The sequence below is a fragment of the Odontesthes bonariensis genome, chromosome 16 (genome assembly GCF_027942865.1).
Source record: "Odontesthes bonariensis isolate fOdoBon6 chromosome 16, fOdoBon6.hap1, whole genome shotgun sequence".
Taxonomy (NCBI): Eukaryota; Metazoa; Chordata; class Actinopteri; order Atheriniformes; family Atherinopsidae; genus Odontesthes; species Odontesthes bonariensis.
Genome location: NC_134521.1, coordinates 33,016,888 through 33,038,186, shown reverse-complemented (window position 1 = coordinate 33,038,186; position 21,299 = coordinate 33,016,888). Strand labels below are relative to the sequence as shown.

The window sequence follows — 21,299 nt, the reverse complement described above, 5'->3', positions numbered from 1 at the left end:
GCAGGTGAAGTTGTTGAAGGATGGGAGTGATGTGTTCTCTGGAGGGGGAGTGAGTGAGCAGTCGGGCGGCCGAGTTTTGAACATATTGCAGTTTTTCAAGAGCAGAGGAGGGGAGGCCATACAGGATGCTATTGCAATAGTCGAGTCTGGAGGTGATGAAGGCATGGACGAGTGTTTCGGCAGCTGAGGGGGAGAGAGTAGGGCGAAGGCGTGCAATGTTGCGGAGGTGGAAGAAGGCTATTTTGGTAACCTGGTTTATGTGGGATTTGAAGGAGAGTGTGGGGTCCATGATGATGCCGAGATTTCTGACCAGGGGGAGTGACAGAGTGACTATCAATGCAGAGTGACAAATGCTGGGAGGTGGGGAGGGTGGATTTTGGGCCAAAAATTATAATTTCAGTTTTATTGCTGTTGAGTTTGAGGAAGTTGTGATTCATCCAGGCTTTGATGTCAGTTAGGCAATTGGTGAGGGTGGAGAGAATGGCAGGAGTAATGGCAGTGGTGGTGATGTATAGCTGGGTATCGTCGGCGTAACAGTGGAAGTGAAGACCATGGTGGCGGATGATGTGACCTAGTGGGAGCATGTAGAGGATGAAGAGGATTGGTCCGAGCACTGAGCCTTGGGAAACTCCGTGTGAGACAGGGGCGGTGAGGGATTTGTGGTTGTTGATGGAGATGTAGTGGAGTCTTTCAGATAGGTAGGAGGTGAACCAGGAGAGAGCGGAGTTGATGATGCCAATGGCTCGCAGACGGTTGAGGAGGATGGAGTGATTGATGGTGTCGAAGGCAGCACTGAGGTCGAGGAGGAGGAGAATGGTGAGGGAGCTGGAGTCGGAGGAGAGTAGGAGGTCATTGGTGACTTTTAAAAGTGCTGTTTCGGTACTGTGATGGGTTCTGAAGCCAGATTGGAATGTTTCGTACAGGTTATTGGAGAGGAGGTATTGCTTTAATTGTGCTGCGACGGCTCTTTCCAGAATTTTTGAGAGGAATGGGAGGTTGGAGATGGGCCTGAAATTGTTGGGGTTGTCAGGGTCAAGGCCAGGTTTTTTAAGGAGGGGGGTGATGGCAGCAAGTTTAAGAGGAGAGGGGACGGTGCCGGAGGTAAGGGAGGAGTTGATGGTGTCCGTGATGAGTGGGGCGAGGGAGGTGAAACAGGCTTTGACAAGCTCAGAAGGCATGGGGTCCAGAGGGGAGGTGGATGATTTCATGGTGGAGAGTATTTTGGAGAGGTCGGCTGTGGTAATGGGGGAGAAGATGGTAAGCTGGTGGTCGGGGGATGAGGGAAATGGAGGTTCAGAGTTGGGGGTGGTGGCAGTGGAGGTGACAAGCTGGTTGTGTATGTTATCGATCTTTGAGTGGAAAAATGATAGGAGGTTGTTGCACTTCTCCGGGGTGAATGTGGAAGAGATATTGTCCTGGGGTTTGAGGAGTTTATTTATTTATTGTTTAAGGAGTAAAACAGATGGCGAGATGGAGGACAGTGCAGTGATGAATTCAGAGAGGTCTGATAGGAATAATGGATTGGGCTTGGGGGGGCAGTAGATAATTGAAATTATGAGAGGTTTAGGGCCAGGGAGTTTGAAAGCCAGGTGTTCAAAAGATTTAGCGGCAGGGATGGAGAGTGGGCGGGGTTGGAGGTCGTGATGGTAGATGGCAGCAATGCCCCCTCCTTTGCCCTCGGAACATGGGTTGTCCAGGTATGAAAATCCAGCAGGGGTAGTTTGGTTGAGTGAAAAGTAATCCAAGGGTTTTTGCCAGGTTTCATTTAGACAGACAAATATGAGTGGCATTTACTAAGGGGTGCAGGCCAGAATACGGGAGAGTGAGCCGCTTGCGACATATGTTCACTGTGCAGCGCACAATTTGAATTTGGTTTTGAATGATGCAGTGAAAAACATCCCAGAGATTGGCCGGTTTTATGACACCATAGAACACATCTACACATTCTTTGGGAACAGCATTAAAAGATGGAACATGCTCAGTGGCATAATAACAGCAGATGGCTCAGATCACCCAGATGTGACTCTGAAGCGATTATGCCCCACTCGCTGGTCCTCCAGATTCGATTCCCTCAGTGCTATACGGTACAGGTATGTGGATGTAATGCGGGTGCTGACAAAAATAGCTCAATAACATTTGAAAATGTTAGAGCAAGGAGAGTGAAGCGTCACTTTGACGAACTGTCTGAAGATGAGCGTTTTACCGACGCAGAGAGTTACTTCAGAGTGCATATATTTAATGGCACTCTGGACATAATAAATGCCCAACTCTCACAAAGATTTAAAAGTATTAGGTTGAAAACTGATTCTGGTAATGTTTCAGTCCTGGTTCTGTTGGACCGCAGCGCTGCGTTTGATACTGTAGATCACAGAATCCTGTTGCACAGGCTGGAAAACTGGGTTGGACTTTCTGGAGCGGTCCTTAACTGGTTCTGGTCCTACTTAGAAGGCCGGAGTTATTTTGTTACAATTGGCAGCTATGAATCTGAGCGAGTGGCCATGACTTGTGGAGTCCCCCAGGGGTCAATTCTTGGACCTCTTCTGTTTAACTTGTATATGCTCCCTTTGGGTCAGATATTGCAGAATTTTAACATCAATTATCACAGTTATGCAGACGATACACAACTTTATGTGTCTCTGTCACCAGACGACTGCAGCCCAGCAGACGTACTGTGTCAGTGTCTGGAGGAAGTAAACACCTGGATGAGAGAGAATTTTCTACAATTAAATGAAGATAAAACTGAGATCATTCTGTTTGGTAGCAAAGAGAAGAGGGTCAGCGTTGGCAAATATCTTGAGAATATCACTGACCAAGTTCATAACCTCGGAGTGTTGATGGACTCAGATCTGACTTTCAGCAGCCACATCAAAGCTGTCACCAAGGCAGCTTTTTACCATCTCAGAAACATCAACAGAATTAAAGGTTTCCTCTCCCAAAAAGACCAGGAGAAACTCATCCATGCATTCATCTCCAGTAGACTCCATTACTGTAATGCTCTTTTAACTGGACTTCCCAAAAAGAGCATTAAACATCTGCAGCTCATCCAGAACGCTGCTGCTAGAGTTTTAACCCGGACTAAGAGATCTGAACACATCACACCAGTTTTAAAATCTTTACTCTGGCTTCCAGTCAGTCACAGAATAGATTTTAAAAGCCTGCTGATGGTTTACAAATCCCAGAACGGTTTAGGCCCAAAATACATCTGTGATATGTTCAGAGAATATAAACCCAGCAGAGCTCTTAGATCCAAGGACTCAGGTCAGCTGGTCCAGTCCAGAGTCCACACTAAACATGGAGAAGCAGCATTTAGCTGTTATGCTGCCAACAAGTGGAACAAACTGCCAGTGGAGATTAAACTTTCACCAAATGTAGACATTTTTAAATCCAGGTTAAAGACATTTCTTTTCTCATGTGTCTATGCATGAAATATCTTTTAACTTATCTAGACTGTTGCCTGTTTTTAAATTCATTTAAATGATTTTATTTGTTTCTCTTTATATTCTTTTATGTATTTTTAATGCTTCTTGCACTCCCTGCTGCAATGCTTTTATTTTATGTAAAGCACTTTGAACTGTTTGTACATGAAATGTGCTATATAAATAAACTTGATTTGATTTTGATTTGATATGCGGGAAACGTGTCGTTTGTTTGAAGCTTTGCGTCCTACCACCCTTCAGCTCGCAGGTGATGATGACCTGTTTGCAAAAGCGAAGCGTTTATCTGATTATTATGCCAGGGACATCGCACCAACGTTTCCAAGTCAACTCCTCTCATTTAGGTTGTGTTTCAAATCAGAGATTGCGCAAAAAACATCATTTTACAACTGGCCAAAATGCTTGTGGTGGATTGTTACGGTAACATCCACATTCGGTGAAGTGTGCACTGCGCTCATGCTGTTTCTCACACTACCTGTGACTATGGCAACAGCTGAGCGATCTTTTTCAAAACTAAAACTTATAAACACATACCTAAGGAGGAGCATGGGGCAGGACAGACTCAGTGGGTTAGCTATACTATCCATTGAAAACAGGAGAGCCAGAGCATTAAATATTGGTGACATCGTTGATGATTTTGCACAACGCAAGGCTCGTAAAATGGCATTCTAGTGATGATTAATGTACAGTGATGGTCGTATGATTTTTTTTCTTTGTTTCTGCACAGTTGTATGAATATTTTTTTTCTTTGTTTCTGCACAGTTGTAAAGCCCAAGTTCAGTTTCTGCGCAGTTCATGTTTAGGGCAACCATACTGTAAGAGCTTGCTGTTTCAGCAGAAGGCGAGGTTTCAGCGCTTTGAGCCTACTTACATGGCATGCGCTAATGTCAATGCTGTATATATTTGATTACCGTATAGGCCTATTAATAAAAATGATTTGTAAAGTTTTCCCATATTATTGACTCAATGTTGTGGAGTATGTTTTTATGTACAACAATATAAACTACTTCTGTAGGCTATCTTTGATCCTTGAGGATTAGGCACCCTTATGTTAAGTCCTCCCTTAAATGTCACTATGACCACTAGGGGGCCCGTATTCCGCATGTCGCACCGGGGCCCACGGCCAACTTCTTACGCCATTGATCCCAAGGTCAGACCGTGCAATGCTCAGAGAAACTTTGAAAAACCAAACCAAAAATAATTGTCATCACTTTTCTTAAGTAAACACTGGAGACTAACGACTACATAGCAAAACAAAGTTTAAGTAATTCTGCTCAGTGACAATTGTGATGGGTAGAGAACCGTGGTAATTTAAGATTGTATCACACACTGTGGGAAGATAAGTGATCCCCCTGATGTTAAAACTGCATCTACAAATATGGTAAGCACTGCTGCTGCTGTGTCATAGATGCTAAGCTTTCCTTAATACCAGCAGGTAAAAATATATATCTTCCAAATGTCTATCTTTCCACGTTTGATTGTTGCTACCTTCATTTGATTTGTCAGATTTATCGGATATAGAATTTTGTTATTTGGATTATCATCTATTATCTCAGTTAATTCAAACTTTGGTGAATATTTATTTTCTTTATTCAGGCTGATGGAGAACTACACCTACAACAGCTTCACGCTCCAGCTGGAGGGTTTACAGGTTACGAATGAATCCATTTACCCCGTCTTTTTCATCATCCTGATTTCCTACATTCTTATTATGATCATGAATGTGGGGATTTTAGTGATCATTTTCATTGACAGGAACCTTCATCAGCCTATGTATATACTCTTTTGCAACCTAACAGTCAGTGATATTATTGGAAGTACCCATATTTTGCCTCGTCTGCTTTATGATCTTCTGCTGCCTCCGTCTGAGCGCCTCATCAGTTATTATGAGTGTGTGGTTCAGGCTTTTACGACACACTTATTTGGCACCACGTCCCACACGGTGCTCATGATCATGGCCTTTGACAGATATGTTGCCATCTGCCATCCTCTGCACTATAGTTCCATAATGACCAACAAAATGATCATCAAGCTGACGGTTTCTGCCTGGGGGGCGCCCTTCGTTTTGGTCGGGATTCTGCTCGGTCTGACCGTCCGACTGAACCGATGCAGGACTCTGATCACCAACCCTTTCTGTGACAATGCCTCGTTGTTTAAGCTGTCCTGTGAGAGTGTTTTCATTAATAATATCTATGGCATCGCCTTCACTGTGGTCTTGTTCACAGCCTCCATAGGCAGCATGGTTCTCACCTACACTAAGATCACGGTCGTCTGCCGCATGAGTAAGAGCAAGACTTTAAATAATAAAGCCTTGAAGACCTGCAGCACTCATCTGGTTGTGTATCTGATTATGTCGCTCAGTGGAATTACTTTCATCACTCTGCATCGCTTTCCTCAGTACTCGGACTACAGAAAACTCTGTGCTATTCTGTTTGTCATCTTGCCTGGCAACCTAAACCCCATCATCTATGGTGTGCAGTCCAAAGAGATACGGAAATTCCTTTTCGAAATATTTCACTCAAAAAAAAGTCTCGCCATCATACAAAAGTAAACAGCATAATAAACTCTTTGGAGTAAATCTTGACAATAAATTCTATGAAACCTGCTAAAACATGAATTCTCTTTTGCTGCCAGACATAAAAACACAATTTTTCATATGAACATCACCACTTAGAGTTAAATGTTTGAATGCAGAATCGATCCTACCACTTTTCCCTACAAATTTCTTTTGCAGAAGAAGGAATCCCCCTTTGTTTTCGGGATAGTAGTAGTTAAAATCTACTCCTTCAACTCCACAAAACAGAGGGGTGCAGCCAAGTGGTAGGGTCAGAGAGAGGGATTAGGCTTAAGAATAGACTGTATGTGATTATATCTTTCGTAGAACATGAAGTTCAATATATCGGTGTCATCATTATGTATTTGTTGTGGAAATTCTCCAATCTTCAGATGTGTTTTGCTTCATGCAGACTGAAATAAATCCAAATTGTCATAATGTAATTGTAATTTGCAGGTCAAGAGACTTTAGTTTAAATTATGAATATGGGAACAATGCTAAAGTATACAGCTGATTTTACATTTATGTCATGCTTTTTATGGGCTACTAGGAAAGAACTGTTTGTCTAAATACAGTTAACCCTAAAATTATTCAGAGCCACTAAAATGGTTAATTTTAATGACAAACAAATAATAAAAGAGATTTATCACTAGAATAAGAAAATGTATTTGTAGAACTTGATACTTCCAGCACCACAAACAGCAGTTCAGGTGATTGTGATGAAAACAAGAAATAAAATTGGTGATGCACTCAGTGAAGGTAGCTGTCCTTTACTGCACCGGGTATGTAGCGCACGCTAGTCCTCAGCATGCCACTGCAGATGCAGACAGAGACGAGACTACCAACAGGTCATTTCAACAGGTTTACCAATCTGTCTATCCTACTGTCACGGTGGGTGGTGATGTGTGGCGTGGAGAATTGGACACGGATGTGGATATCAAAAATAAAACTTGGTTTATTTTCAAGAATTCAACAAAACGAAAGGTACGGCTGAGCCGGATAACAAAAAAACAAAACATGACCATGACTATCACAACAAAGGACTTGACTTGACTTGACTTGACAACTGGGACGGTGACGGGTTCTATCATGGGTGATGGGGTAGGATCTGGCCTTCGTGCATGGGGAAACCTGGAAACTAAATACTGAGGGAGTGATTGTGAGTGAGTGCAGCTGTGGAGAAAAACACAGGTGTTGTGAGTGAAGGTGATGGCAGGGCAACAGAAACTATGGCTGTGTTAGAAACCGCATACTTCTCCTACTTCTCCTACTACTCATACTAACTTTTTCAGTTCGTAAGAGAGTTTGAGTAAGCGAGAAGTTCCCAGATGCATACTAGATTCGCTGAAATGTTGGGTATGCATCATGAGGTTACTACTCATACTCAAACTACCCAAGATGCAACGTAACGTGACGTCGCCGATCGTCATTTCCTGTCAAAATGGTAGTTTCAAGCTAGCTACAACGAGGGTAGGTTCACTTCCTGTTTTCAAAACAAAAGCACCAATTGTATCGTAATAGCTTTCCCTATGATAAAAGGCAACAGGTATTTTATTTTGTGAAAATAACCGGAAGTGCGTTGCTCACTGCGGCTAGCTTTAGTAGCGCCGAATTCGTGGGAACAAATTTGTAAATCGCCGGTATTTTGTCAGATTTTCAACACGTTGAGGATCTAAACGACTACTTTCTCACCTGAAAATGTTTCAAATGTTGCTAAAGTTTACAGAGTTTAGAGCTTAAAGGGGAACTCCGGGGCATTTGAAGCGCAATCCCATAGCTAGAGGTTGTCAAATACTGATAGTAGGACACAGACAGGTGCAAATCTGCACTCCCTGTGTGGAGATCGCGCTGTTCGCGCAGCCTGTCATGCGAGGCTAATACGTGGTGGTTAGGGGCAAGCGCTAACCCTTCCACGTAAAACAACAACTTGCACACTGCAGAAACGTCACACCACTTTATAAACCATCCGACAATAAAGTCACAAGCCTTACCATCAAAACCATATGCATGGTTCTCACATTACTGGCATGGGGACGTTACAAAACAACTTTATAAACAGCATGTAACTCACCGGTTAGTTGTACGCTCGCGCATGTGAAAGCCCAAAAGAGTCGATGGACGATAATCCCATATACAAAACAATTATCTTCTCTAGAAAAACTGCGTTCAAGTATTTAAAACATTACAACAATACATGCCCAGTAATATTGTTGTAATGTTTTAAATACTTGAACACAGTTTTTCTAGAGAAGATAATTGCTTTGTATATGGGATTATCGTCCATCGACTCTTTTGGGCTTTCACATGCGCGAGCGTACAACTAACCGGTGAGTTACATGCTGTTTATAAAGTTGTTTTGTAACGTCCCCATGCCAGTAATGTGAGAACCATGCATATGGTTTTGATGGTAAGGCTTGTGACTTTATTGTCGGATGGTTTATAAAGTGGTGTGACGTTTCTGCAGTGTGCAAGTTGTTGTTTTACGTGGAAGGGTTAGCGCTTGCCCCTAGCCACCACATATCAGCCTCGCATGACAGGCTGCGCGAACAGCCCGATCTCCACACAGGGAGCGCAGATTTGCACCTGTCTGTGTCCTACTATCAGTATTTGACAACCTCTAGCAATGGAAATGCGCTTCAAATGCCCCGGAGTTCCCCTTTAAGGGAAATCAGCTTCAGGTCGGTTGATTTCGGCTCGGGCAGGAGCGAAATGCATTGTGGGTAAACGCTCTGCATACTGTCTGATCCATGAGTATGCAGTTTGCAAGTATGTAGTATGTAGTATGCGGTTTCGAACACAGCCTATGGGAAACATGGCAAAAACTAAATACTAAGCAGGCATGACACCTACCACTGATCCCTGAACCACTATCCACCTTTTCCATCTCCATCTGAGCAGAAACCTCACAACAGTATTTCTGTTAATGACAATTTGTGACAATTCCTTTTAATTTGTCATATTTACACAAACCATAAAGTCCAAAATGATTCATACCCTTATTTGGAAATCAGTGGTTCATTACTTTGGCATGGAGGTCATTCAGTGTTTGAACTTTTTGATGTCCATACTTCTCCACATTGTGGCTCCCAATGAAATTGTTTTAGAACTGGGTGATAACTGATGTCATCTTCTTTTTCAAACTCATAGTAAGACTGAACAGTCAGAAATATGACCGTTATTTTCTAAAAATTTAAAAGTTTCATGAAATTCCAAATCTTTTCAAGCTTCTCTAAAGGAAAAATACTTTCCATTACAATGTGACAGTGAAGGCAAGAGTGAGGCCAAACAGCAACAACAACTTCCACAATTTTTTCTGAACAACAGTTAAGCAATAAAGAATGTGCTCCCGCTTTAATTTCTAAGGTTTTATTTACCAGGACACTTTAAAAAGAATGATCTAGTCCTTACTAGAAATAAAGAAGAAATACCATGTGATTACCAAATAACCAGGTAATAGCCTGGTAAAAACAATGGTTAATCATGGTAATGTCAAAGTATAAATTAAGTTACAGGGTAATAAGGGGCTTGAAACCAAGAGCAGTGATGAGGGAAACAAATTCATAGATAACAATGAGGCAAAATTATATGGTAATAGTATGGTAACATTGAAGAATAGTATGGTAACCCTCTTAAAAAATGGTTATAAATGCAATGTTTTCATAAGAAAAATGCTAATATGGTGACATGATAATAACCTAATATTAATCAGGTATAATGGGATTATGTTTCCATAGTAATTCAGTTGGAATTGACCTACTTTCAAGATGGCATGAAGGACATAGAAAATATTAATTACTGTACTGAAGTGCTGAAATTCATCCCGAGTGGGATTTTTTTTTTATTTCAAGGTAACGCTGAAGAAATTCAGTGTTTATTACTGCAACCAGTTAACTTGAAACATTGGCAGTAGTTTAAATGTCATAACCATTAATCGGGGCTGCAAAGTGATGAAATATCTGTTTCTGTTATTGTTCCATCCATCCATCCATTTTCTTAACTGCTTAGTCCACATGGGGTCGCAGTGGCAATATGGAGAGTAGAGAAGCCCAGACATCCCTGTCCCCCGTAACTTCTTCCAGCTCATCCTGGGTGACCCCGAGCCATTCCCGGGCCAATCGAGAGACATAATCTCTCCAGCGAGTCCTGGGCCGACCTCGGGGCCTTGATCCAGTTGTACCAGGTACACCTCCAAAAGAAGGAGACCAGGAGGCATCCTGATCAGGTGCCAGAACCACCTCAACTGGGTCCTCTCAATGCAGAGGAGTAGCGGCCCTACTTTGAGTCTCTCCCGGATGGCTGAGCTCCTCTGACATGAAGCTTGAGACTCGCCACCCTCCGAAGAAAACTCATTTCAGCCGCTTGTACTTGTTACCTCATTCTTTCGGTCATGATCGAGAGTTCATGACCATAGGTGAGGGTAGGGATGTAGAGTGCCAGAAAAATCTAGAATTTTGCTTTGAGGCTCACCTCCCTCTTCACCACAACAGTCCGGTACAGTGACTGCGTCACTGCTGCCGCTGGTCCCAGTCTGTGGTTGATCTCACCATCCCTTCTCCCATCACTTGTGAATAAGACCCTGAGATATTTAATATCTAAATTCCGCCATCTGGGGTAAGTTCTAGCCCCCTACCTGGAGAGGGCATGGCATCCTTTTCTGTGAAAGGACCATGGACTCAAACTTAAGTCTCGTTCCCACTATGCAGTCCGGTACGTGTCGGTTCAGAACGGTACGGGTCGGGTCTCTTTGGGGTCAGCTTTGCGTTCCCACTGTACAAAGGGGACCCTCAGGGGTGGGCGGAGTGCGTGCCAAAGCGTAAATAGCAAATAACAGCAAATAACAAATAACATCCATAATTTGGAACCACCTCCAAGCTTCTTCAGCTTAATGCCACACTGGCTCGCGTCCGGTTGAAACCACTCTGACTTTTTTGCGGCAATCTGCTGGAAAACGTTTTGGTTTGGCACAGCGCTATCAAGCTCCCGCTGCACAGCCTCCTCACCAACAACAGAGAGCAGAGCCTGGAACCGGTCCTGTGTGCTCAGTACCCCAAGCAGAAAGGTTACAGACATGGTAACTGGTTCCATGGGACCGGTACGCTTTGGTGGTAGTGAAAACACTGAAATAAAAGAACCGTTCTGAACCGACCCGTACCGGACTGCATAGTGGGAACACGCCATTAGAGCTGCTGAAAAGGGACATTCTGAGGACAGCAATGTCCACATTTTGGACAGAGAAGACAGTTTGAGAGAGGAGTCAAGGAAGCTATCTATGTTAAACTGAAAAAAAAAATCTTTGAATAGAGGATGTGGTCTCAGGTATCACCTTCCTAGCACCTACAATGCAGTATTGTATCTCCTCCCCAGGCAGCTTCACAATCATTCACACCTTGGATTCTGTGACCAAAACCCCTTCAGCTACATAGACAATTCAGAGGTGATAATGACTCTAACAACACGTATGTTGGTCAGGGGGTTCAGTGACACATGTAACTGTAACAAACCATCTAGTTCAGACAAACACAGCTCTTTTTAACAGTCCACTGAGAGGATCTCAACAGCCATATGTGGTCCAAAAAGTGTATGTTCGTGAGTATTAATGTACAGATAGCTAGCTTGAAGCGTAACTGGGATGGGTTATAAGGCCATTTCCAAACTATCTGGAGTCCATCGTTCTACAGAGAGAAAGATTATTCACAAATGGAAAACATTCAGGACAGCTGTCAATCTTCCCAGGAGTGGACGTCCCAGCAAGGTCACCCCAAGGTCAGAAACTCAAGAGCTACATCTCAGACTCTGCAGGCCTCAGTTAGCATGTTAAAGGTCACCCCAAGGTCAGACCGTGCAATGCTCAGAGAAACTTTGAAAAACCAAACCAAAAATAATCACTTTTCTTAAGTAAACACTGGAAACTAACGACTACATAGCAAAACAAAGTTTAAATATTTCTGCTCAGTGACAATTGTGATGGGTAGACAACCGTGGTAATTTAAGATTGCATCACACACTGTGGGTAGATGAGTGATCCCCCTGATGTTAAAACTGCATCTACAAATATGGTACTCACTGCTGCTGCTGTGTCATAGATGCTAAGCTGTCCTTAATACCAGCAGGTATTTTCAAAAAACGCTTTTCATATCCTCCAAATGTCTAATTTTCCACGTTTAATTGTTGCTACCTTCATTTGATTTGTCAGATTTATCGGATATAGAATTTAGTTTTTTGGATGATCATCTTTTATCTCAGTTAATTCAAACTTTGGTGAATATTTATTTTCTTCTTTCAGGCTGATGGAAAACTACACCTACAACAGCTTCACGCTCCAGCTGGAGGGCTTACAGGTCACAAAGGATTCTACGTATCCTGTGTTTTTCTTCTTCTTAATTTCCTACACTGTTTTTATGATCATGAATGTGGGGATTTTGGTTTTAATTTTCATTGACAGGAACCTTCATCAGCCTATGTATATACTTTTTTGCAACCTGACAGTCAGTGATATTATTGGAAGTAGCAATATTTTGCCTCGTCTGCTTTCAGACGTTCTGCTGCCTCCATCTGAGCGCCTCATCAGTTATTATGAGTGTGTGGTTCAGGCTTTTACGACACACTTATTTGGCACCACTTCCCACACAATGCTCATGATTATGGCCTTTGACAGATATGTTGCCATCTGCCATCCTCTGCACTATAGTTCCATAATGACCAACAAAATGATCATCAAGCTGACGGTTTCTGCCTGGGGTGTATCTTTTGTTTTGGTCGGGATTCTGCTCGGTCTGACCATCCGACTGAATCTATGCAGGACTCTGATCAAAAATCCTTTTTGTGACAATGCCTCATTGTTTAAGCTGTCCTGTGAGAGTGTTTTCATTAATAATGTCTATGGCCTAACCTACACTGTGGTCCTCTATATAGCCTCTATAGGCAGCATGGTTCTCACCTACACTAAGATTACCACTGTCTGTCTGACCAGTAAGAACAAGTCTCTGAACAGTAAAGCCTTGAAGACCTGCAGCACTCATCTGGTTGTGTATCTGATTATGTCAATCTGTGGATTCACTACTATTGCTCTGCATCGGGTCCCTGAGTACTCGGACTACAAAAAACTCTCTGCTATTCTGTTTGTTATTGTTCCTGGTGGCCTCAATCCCATCATTTATGGTGTGCAGTCCAAAGAGATACGAAATTTCTTTTTAAAAATATTTAATTCAAGAAAATGCTTGCCTTCATGTAAATAGTGAAACACATTTTTATGGGCAAAAGATTACAATAAGTCCTATAAAATCTGTTAAAACACATGAAAAAAAAAAAAAAACTGCTTTGCTGTTTAGTTTGGTAACAGAAAAATGAAACAAGTGAATTCACATCACAAGGCTTTTTAATTTGAATCATACATTTTTATTTAAATGACTAAAGTTCAGTCTCAATTTATTTTCTGTTCATGTGCAACTAGAATGTTGCTAAAATACAGTCAAGCCCCCAAACCAATCATACAATCATATGAACTGTTCATCTCATGTGTGTTTAGAAATGAGAAACAGACTTCAACTGACTTGAACATGTTTATTTAGTTGTGAAACTGATACATTTTGAAATTGCAGACAAACATATTTGCTAAAAGGTTTTCTATTGAGACTGTTCTGTAATATGGATGGAAACTCACAGCGGACAGTTCAATGCCCTGTCTACACAAACACTCCTTAACAATAGCATGTCCAGGATTATACAAGCTGTGGATAACAAGAACTGCAATCCCTTTGTCTTTATTTTCACCACACTGTCTGCAGTCACCTTCTGCATGTATAAGATCCTGGAATATGCAAATATGTCTAGGTTGAATACAAAGTACACTATTCCCAATATTTCAACTATACCCGTGGCAGCTATCCGAGGTTGTCCCGTTCGTCCACCAAGGATCTCACATTCCCCATGACATTGAGGGAAAAGTTGGTTGAAACTTCCTTCTCTCTGCTCTCCATTTTGCACCAACCCAACATTCACAACATCTCATTTTCAACTCTTGAGGGATTAAGGGCTTTATTCACTGCAGAAATTCAATGGGACTTTGGAAAGCTAAGTCGGCTGCTCCTGTGTGTAAACAACTCTTTATATGACATAGTTAATCCTTCAAACAAATTTTATAACGTGCCAGAAGTTGTAGCAGAAATTCTTTGGTCAGTAAGACAATCCAAATCAACATCTACAAAGCATTTTAATATATAAGTGTTTTGACATGAAAAGGGCACAAAAAGCACATATAATGTGTAAGGAAGACGGTAAATGACTGAAACTACAGGAACAATTTGCCTCTGCAACATCGCTGTAGAACTGTAACAATTTACTACGAATTACCACAACAGTATCGGCTAAGCTGAGGATTTGAGTTATAGCCAGAGTTTAAATTCATTTAGGTATATGAACCAAAATACAATCCATGGGGAATATTGTAAACTAACAAATTGAAGAGAATTAATTTTGTTAACAGAAATACAGTACATGAGAAACAAGTCTTGATAAAAAAGAAGTACAACAAAGTGTCCAAAGCACGGTTCTGGAAACGGCCAAACAGTGTTAAATCTCTTGGAGGGGTTTGAGCATCACCATGATCTTGAGAGCTGTGTTATTGAGGGCGTAGCCACTGGTAGGGTCTCCCAGAGTAAACTGACCTCAGGAATGGGATGAGACAAAGAGCAATTCAAAAACCTTGATTGAGGGGCATTAAAGTCATGTTGCCTGGAAAAACCTCAAAAGTCTCAGACTGATTTCCTTGGTTTTGGAGTTCTCCCCAGTGAGCGAGAGGGTCACCTCGCTCCGGCTGCAAGTCAGAGGAGGGAAGGTTTTGACTGTTGTTTTTCTCTATGCACCAAATAGCAGCTCAGATTACTCGGCCTTCTTGGAGTCTGTGGTTGGTGTCCTGTAGAAGGTGCCACCTGGGGATTCCATTTTTATTCTGGGGGAATTCAATGCCCATGTTTGGCAATGATGGACTGAACTGAAGAGGTGTAATTGGAAGGAATGGCCTCTCTGATATGAACCCGAGCAGTGTTTTGTTTTTTGGACTTCTGTGGTAGTCATGGATTGTCCATTACAACCACCATTTTTGAGCATAAGGTGGGCCATAAGTGTACCTTGCACCAGGTCCTTTTTGGCCAAAGGTTGATGATTGACTTTGTAGCCGTGTCCTAAGACCTGTTGCCATATATCTTGCACACTCACATGAAGAGAGGGGTATAACTGTGAACCGATCACCACCACATGGTGGTGAGTTGGATCTGTTGGTGGGAAAGACTGTCAGACAGACCTGTTAAGCCCAAACATGTGGGGAGAGTAGAGGTTGGGGACATGGAATCTGAATGGACCATGTTCAGGACCTCCATTGCAGATGCTCGCTTCCAACAGCTATGGTCTGAAGGTTGTCGGTAGCTGTCGTGGTGGTAACTGGTTGTTGGACCTCCTGGTGGACGAAGGAGGCTGAAAAACTCCTCGGTGCCAAGGCCCCAGGGGTGGATGAGGTTTCTCAAGGTTCTGGATGTTGTAGGGCTGTCTTGTTTGACACACCTCTGTAACATCGCGTGAACACCGGGGACAGTGCCTCTGGACTGGCAGATCGGGGTGGTGGTCCCCCTCTTTAAAAAGGGGGACCGGAGGGTGTGTTTCAACTACAGGCAAGGCAAGACAAGTTTATTTTTTTAGAGCACAATTTGTACACAAGACAATTCAAAGTGCTTTTCAGCTACATAAAATCACAAGATGGGAAATAAAATCATCAAAACAAAAATAATCATTAATTAAATCAAAAGCGAAGATTGCAGGTAAAATACTTTCAGTTGTCATATGCACAGCGAAAAATAACTGTTTTCATTCATTTCAGCCTTAATTTACACATTGTAAGAGTTGAGGCCTGTCTCACATCTTCTGGAAGATTTTAGGAGCATAAAACTGAAACGCAGCCTCACCTTGTTTAGTCCTGACTCTGGGCACCAGCAGGAGACCCCTCCCTGAGATTCTCAGAGCCCCAGTTGGTTCATGTGGCTCTAACATGTCAGAGATGTACTTTGGTGCAAGACCATGAAGAGACTTGTACACGAGCAGAGCTGTTTTAAAGTCTATTCTCTGAGCGACAGGAAGCCAGTGCAGAGACCTGAGCACTGGACTAATATGGTCGTATTTCCTGTTTCTAGTCAGGACTCGAGCAGCAGCATTCTGGATGTACTGCAGCTGTCTTACAGCCCGTTTAGAGAGCCCAGTGAGCAGGCTGTTACAGTAGAGTAATTAACAACCTGCTGGAGACAAACACATGGATTAGTCTTTCTAAGTCTGGTTTAGACACTATTACTTAGATCCGTAGATCTAAGTGTCATCTGCATAGTTGTGGTAGGAAACATTATAGCTGCATATTAGCTGGCCTAATGAAAGCATGTACAGATTGAACAATAGGGGTCCCAAGATTGACCCCTGGAGCACCCCACAGGTCATAGCCACTACAGGGGGATCACACTCCTCAGCCTCCCTTGTAAGGTCTATTCGGGGGTACTGGAGAGGAGGATCCGTCGGATAGTCGAATCTTGGATTCAGGAGGAGCAGTGTGGTTTTCATCCTGGTCAAGGAACCGTGGACCAGCTTTACACCCTCAGCAGGGTACCAGAAGGTGCATGGGAGTTCGCCAAACCAGTCTACATGTGTTTTGTGGACTTGGAGAGGGCGTTCGACCATGTCCCTTGGGGAGTCCTGTGTGGGGTGCTCCGGGAGTATGGAGTGCCGGACCCCTTGATAGGGCCTTTTCCGTCTCTGTATGACTGGTGTCAGAGTCTGGTCCGCATTGCCGGCAGTAAGTCGGATGTGTTTCTGGTCAGGGTTGGACTCCATCAGGGCTGCCCTTTGTCACCGATTTTGTTCACAATTTGTATGGACAGAATTATTAGGTGCAGCCAGGGCGTTGAGGGGGTCTGGTTTGGCAACTTCAGAATTGGATATATGCTTTTTGCGGATGATGTGGTTGAGCCGATTGTGATACGGATGGGATGAGAATCAGCACCTCCAAATCCGAGACCATGGTCCTCAGCCGAAAAAGAGTGGAATGCCCTCTCCGGGTTGGGAATGAGATCCTTCCCCAAGTATCTCGGGGTCTTGTTCACGAGTGAGGGACGAATGGGGCAGTAGTGCGGGCTCTGTATCGTGCAGAAGGAGCTGAGCCAGAAGGCGAAGCTCTCAATTTACCGGTCAATCTACAGTCCTACCCTCACCTATGGTCACAAGATGTGGGTAGTAACCGAAAGAAAGAGATCTCGGATACAAGCGGCCGAAATGGGCTTCCTCCACAGGGTGTCTGGACTCTCCCTTAGAGATAGGGTGAGAAGCTCGGTCATCCGGGAGGGGCTCAGAGTAGAACCGCTGCTCCTCCGCATCGAGAGGAGCCAGATGAGGTGAATCGGGCATCTAGTTAGGATGCCTCCTGGACGCCTCCCTGGTGAGGTGTTCCGGGCCCGTCCCACTGGGAGGAGACTCCGGGGGAGACCCAGGACATGTTGGAGAGACTATGTTTCTTGGCTGACCTGGGAAGGCCTCGGGGTCCACCCAGAAGAGCTGGAGGAAGTGGCCGGGGACAGGGACTTCTGGGTTTCTCTGCCCCGCGACCCGATCCCCGGAGAAGCGGTAGATGATGGATGGATGGTCAGCATAATTATGGGTTATAATGTATATATTTATTTCTGATTGCTTCAAGTAATCAAATATACAATTCACTAGTCAAACAAACTTGATTCAAATAACAGCAGACTATTTTACATGACTCCTACTACAGGTCTGGATCACTCGTTAATACAGTTCGTACCTGAAAGAAAACTCAAGATACGAAAAAAATTGGTGAATGCCCAAATTCTCTTAAGTCACTCATACGCACAATTTAAGAACAAATCTGTTCATACGAGTGGGTCTTGCATGAGGCCCAATGAGCTTAAGAAATTTCTCCAGCAGATCCCATTTTTTGAAACTATGAAACTTAAAGCTTCAAAGCAGTCAATAGTTGTTTTGTGCTGCATGACAATACAAAGAGTTTGTGACGCCTCCATCAGGTCACAGTCTGCCAATATGTAGAAAAAATAGACTAAATAACTCATCTGTTCAGCTTCCACTGGTAACTTAATTAATTAGGGACCGAGCAGTGAAACTGCAAGGACCCTATTGTTTCTGTAGGAGTTCTTTCTTCTTCTTCTTCTTCTTTGCAAAAGGTACTCGAAAACTCCTGAAATTTTGCAAGCACCACCTGCCAGTTGAAGACATGAAAAAATCTGGACTTGGCCAGGTTACTCTTAAGAAATGGGGGGAAAAAATCATGGAGAAACTTTTTCAAACCTCAAAGGGCGTGGCGACGCCTCAAAGGTTGATGACTCGCCATCACTCGCTACAAAAAATGAAGTCGCTTATAACTCCCACATACATTATCCAATCTGTCCCAAACTTGGTGGTTGGAAAAAATTTTTTTTCCACACCTCGGATTTGATCGAACTCCTCCTCCAGATTTAATGGTAACAGCTCCAAACTTGGCCAGGTTACTCTTAAGCTAGGGAAGAAAAAAAATCTTGACAAACTTTTCCAATCTCTGAACGGTGTGGGTGTGGCCAGGAGGTGAAAATCGTGTGATGGCGTTTGTGGTTTGGAAGCCTTATCCTCATCACAAGGTCATGAAACTTGGCACACACGTCCACCCTGACGACCTCGTACGTATGTAAAGGGTATCGTGTGTGGGCGGAGCTGTGCAACTACAGTGTCCAGCGCATGCCCCAACGTGCGCACATCTCGGTCCCGCATACAGCTGCTTTGCAGCTTTAATTACAAGTGATTTTGATTTGATACTATTATAATTCTATATCCCTTTTGTTTCAATGCATTTTTTTTTAATCTCTTGGTCACGTCACATTTGTGGGAGAATGGATGACTGTGAAACAAGTTATCCTCAAAGGAATTACAAGAATATTCTAAATTGGTTTGGTCCAGTTCTTCTACATGTCTCAAAAAAGCAAACTTTTCCTCTGAACAAGTGCAATGCCGAATTATATTCTAGATGGCATCCATTGTGAAAAATTCAGAAGACCTGATGTCCTCTACATAAGTATCACCATCCATGTTGGCCCTGGCTGCGGCCAATCAAGGTGGCTGCTATTTGGACAAGAGGACCATTCAATGCTGACTTTTCAATGGCTGATAATTCTTTTCATCCTCTTGTTCACACTCACTGTCAGATTTAGGATCAATATATTACCAAACCTTTCACTTTTCATTATCTTCCAAAGGTTTGCTCTCTACTAAAATCCTTTAAAGGCCCTTTGAGCAGAGGATCATTTGACCATCTTGTTTGATTGCAAAAAGGAGTCATAGAGCTAAAGCTATGTGTCTGTTGTGTTTCAGCCACAGTTTGTAGCTGGGATTAAATGTGAGGACCAATGGGGTGGCTCCCACAAGACTAAGAAAATGTGCACATGTACACATAAGCATACAAACAAACAATTGTGTATACTAACAAAATAAGGAGGATGGAGTGAAAGAAAGAACCGACAACTTTTATCTGAACATTTTTATATATAATGCACATGTGTACAAGTACAACACAGTCCTATGAAATAAGCTATTTCATATATTATTAAGAAACTGAGTCTGAGGTTGAAAAAGTAATGATTCACACTATTATCCTTTGAGTAAAGACTGAAAACTGGTGCCAAAGACTACTGCAAAACAAGGGTTATAATTACTGCTGCTTAGTGACAATTGTGATGACCACCACATAGATTATTTTAGATATTACATAATTCATTATGAGAGGCTAAGTGATCCCCCTGATGGTTAAATCTGCAGCTACAAATACTGTATACATGGCTGTAGCTGGGTAATGAATGTTAACTTGTCCTTTATATCAGCAGGTATTTAGCTTATATTAGTAATGTTGTCTTACTGAATGTTTTTCACAATTCTTAAATGTCATAATTAAATCTGTTGTTGTTACTGTTTTCTCTTAATTTGTGGAATCTATCTGACAGAGAGGATTGTGCTGTTGCATTCGTTCTTCTACAGAATTATTTGCTCCTTTGGTGAATATTTGGTTTGTTCCTTCAGGCTGATGGAAAACTACACCTACAACAGCTTCATGCTCCAGATGGAGGGCTTAAACGTCACAAAGGATTCTACGTACCTTTACTTTTCATTCCTCCTTATTTCCTACACTGTTTTTATGATCATGAATGTGGGGATTTTGGTTCTTATTTTCATTGACAGGAACCTTCATCAGCCTATGTATATACTTTTTTGCAACCTGACAGTCAGTGATATGATTGGAAGTAGTAATATTTTGCCTCGTCTGCTTTATGATCTTCTGCTGCCTCCGTCTGAGCGCCTCATCAGTTATTATGAGTGTGTGGTTCAGGCTTTTCTCACACAGTTGTTTGGCACAACTTCCCACACAATGCTCATGATTATGGCCTTTGACAGATATGTTGCCATCTGCCATCCTCTGCACTATAGTTCCATAATGACCAACAAAATGATCATCAAGCTGACGGTTTCTGCCTGGGAAGTGTCTTTGGTTTTGGTCGGGATTCTGCTCGGTCTGACCATTCGATTGAACCGATGCAGGACTCTGATCAAAAATCCTTTCTGTGACAATGCCTCGTTGTTTAAGCTGTCCTGTGAGAGTGTTTTCATTAATAATGTCTATGGCCTCGCTTTCACTGTGGTTCTGTTCATAGCCTCTATAGGCAGCGTCGTTCTCACCTACACTAAGATTACAATTGTTTGTCTGACCAGTAAGAGCAAGTCTCTGAACAGTAAAGCTTTGAAGACCTGCAGCACTCATCTGGTTGTGTATCTGATTTTGTCAATCAGTGGATATACCATTGTTATCCTGCATCGCTTCCCTCAGTACTCAGACTACAGAAAACTCTCTGCTATTCTGTTTGTTATCGTACCCGGTGGCCTTAATCCAATCATTTATGGTCTGCAGTCCAAAGAGATACGAAATTTCTTTTTAAAAATATTTAATTCAAGAAAATGTTTGCCAAACAATAAAAGTAAACAGTAATACTATTCTTCATTGGCAGATTCTTTAATAAAACACATAAAGCCTGTTCAAATATAAACAATAGCATAATAGCATAACATGTATATTCCATATGTTGAACATATATGAAACTCTCTTTATTACAAAATAAGTAGGATAAGAAATTCTCAAATTCTACATGCAGCAAAAAACTAGAAAAACAGAGATGAACACTTTTTATTTGTCAAAGTACTGATCATTTCTCATAAGGATCTTTGCTGAATGCATG

At 42.5% G+C, this 21,299-nt stretch overlaps 3 protein-coding genes across 3 annotated transcripts; all 3 read left to right on the top strand.

The window, feature by feature from the left end:
* The first annotated feature begins 5,022 nt into the window (after positions 1-5,022).
* On the top strand, positions 5,023-5,985 carry LOC142401392 (olfactory receptor 52K1-like). The gene has a single exon (XM_075486789.1). It carries the CDS (start codon positions 5,035-5,037, stop codon positions 5,983-5,985), a length of 951 nt encoding a protein of 316 aa, XP_075342904.1. The 5' UTR covers positions 5,023-5,034.
* Positions 5,986-12,275: 6,290 nt separating this feature from the next.
* LOC142401391 (olfactory receptor 52N5-like) lies at positions 12,276-13,223 on the top strand. Its single transcript, XM_075486788.1, has 2 exons — positions 12,276-12,627; positions 12,757-13,223. Exons 1-2 carry the CDS (start codon positions 12,276-12,278, stop codon positions 13,221-13,223), a joined length of 819 nt encoding a protein of 272 aa, XP_075342903.1.
* A 2,104-nt stretch (positions 13,224-15,327) lies between these two features.
* LOC142401390 (olfactory receptor 5K4-like) lies at positions 15,328-21,052 on the top strand. The gene is made up of 3 exons (XM_075486787.1): positions 15,328-15,389; positions 20,092-20,447; positions 20,577-21,052. The coding sequence occupies exons 1-3, from the start codon at positions 15,328-15,330 to the stop codon at positions 21,050-21,052; spliced, it is 894 nt and encodes a 297-aa protein (XP_075342902.1).
* Positions 21,053-21,299: the final 247 nt, after the last annotated feature.

Excerpts from the sequence above, each read along its gene's own strand:
- LOC142401390 (XM_075486787.1), top strand. The coding sequence starts at position 15,328 with ATGGAATCTGAATGGACCATGTTCAGGACCTCCATTGCAGATGCTCGC. Across the intron at positions 15,390-20,091 it reads GCTCGCTTCCAACAGCTATG|GCTGATGGAAAACTACACCT; the intron begins GTCTGAAGGTTG and ends TTGTTCCTTCAG. Across the intron at positions 20,448-20,576 it reads TTCCCACACAATGCTCATGA|TCGGTCTGACCATTCGATTG; the intron begins TTATGGCCTTTG and ends TCGGGATTCTGC.
- LOC142401392 (XM_075486789.1), top strand. The coding sequence starts at position 5,035 with ATGGAGAACTACACCTACAACAGCTTCACGCTCCAGCTGGAGGGTTTA.
- LOC142401391 (XM_075486788.1), top strand. The coding sequence starts at position 12,276 with ATGGAAAACTACACCTACAACAGCTTCACGCTCCAGCTGGAGGGCTTA. Across the intron at positions 12,628-12,756 it reads TTCCCACACAATGCTCATGA|TCGGTCTGACCATCCGACTG; the intron begins TTATGGCCTTTG and ends TCGGGATTCTGC.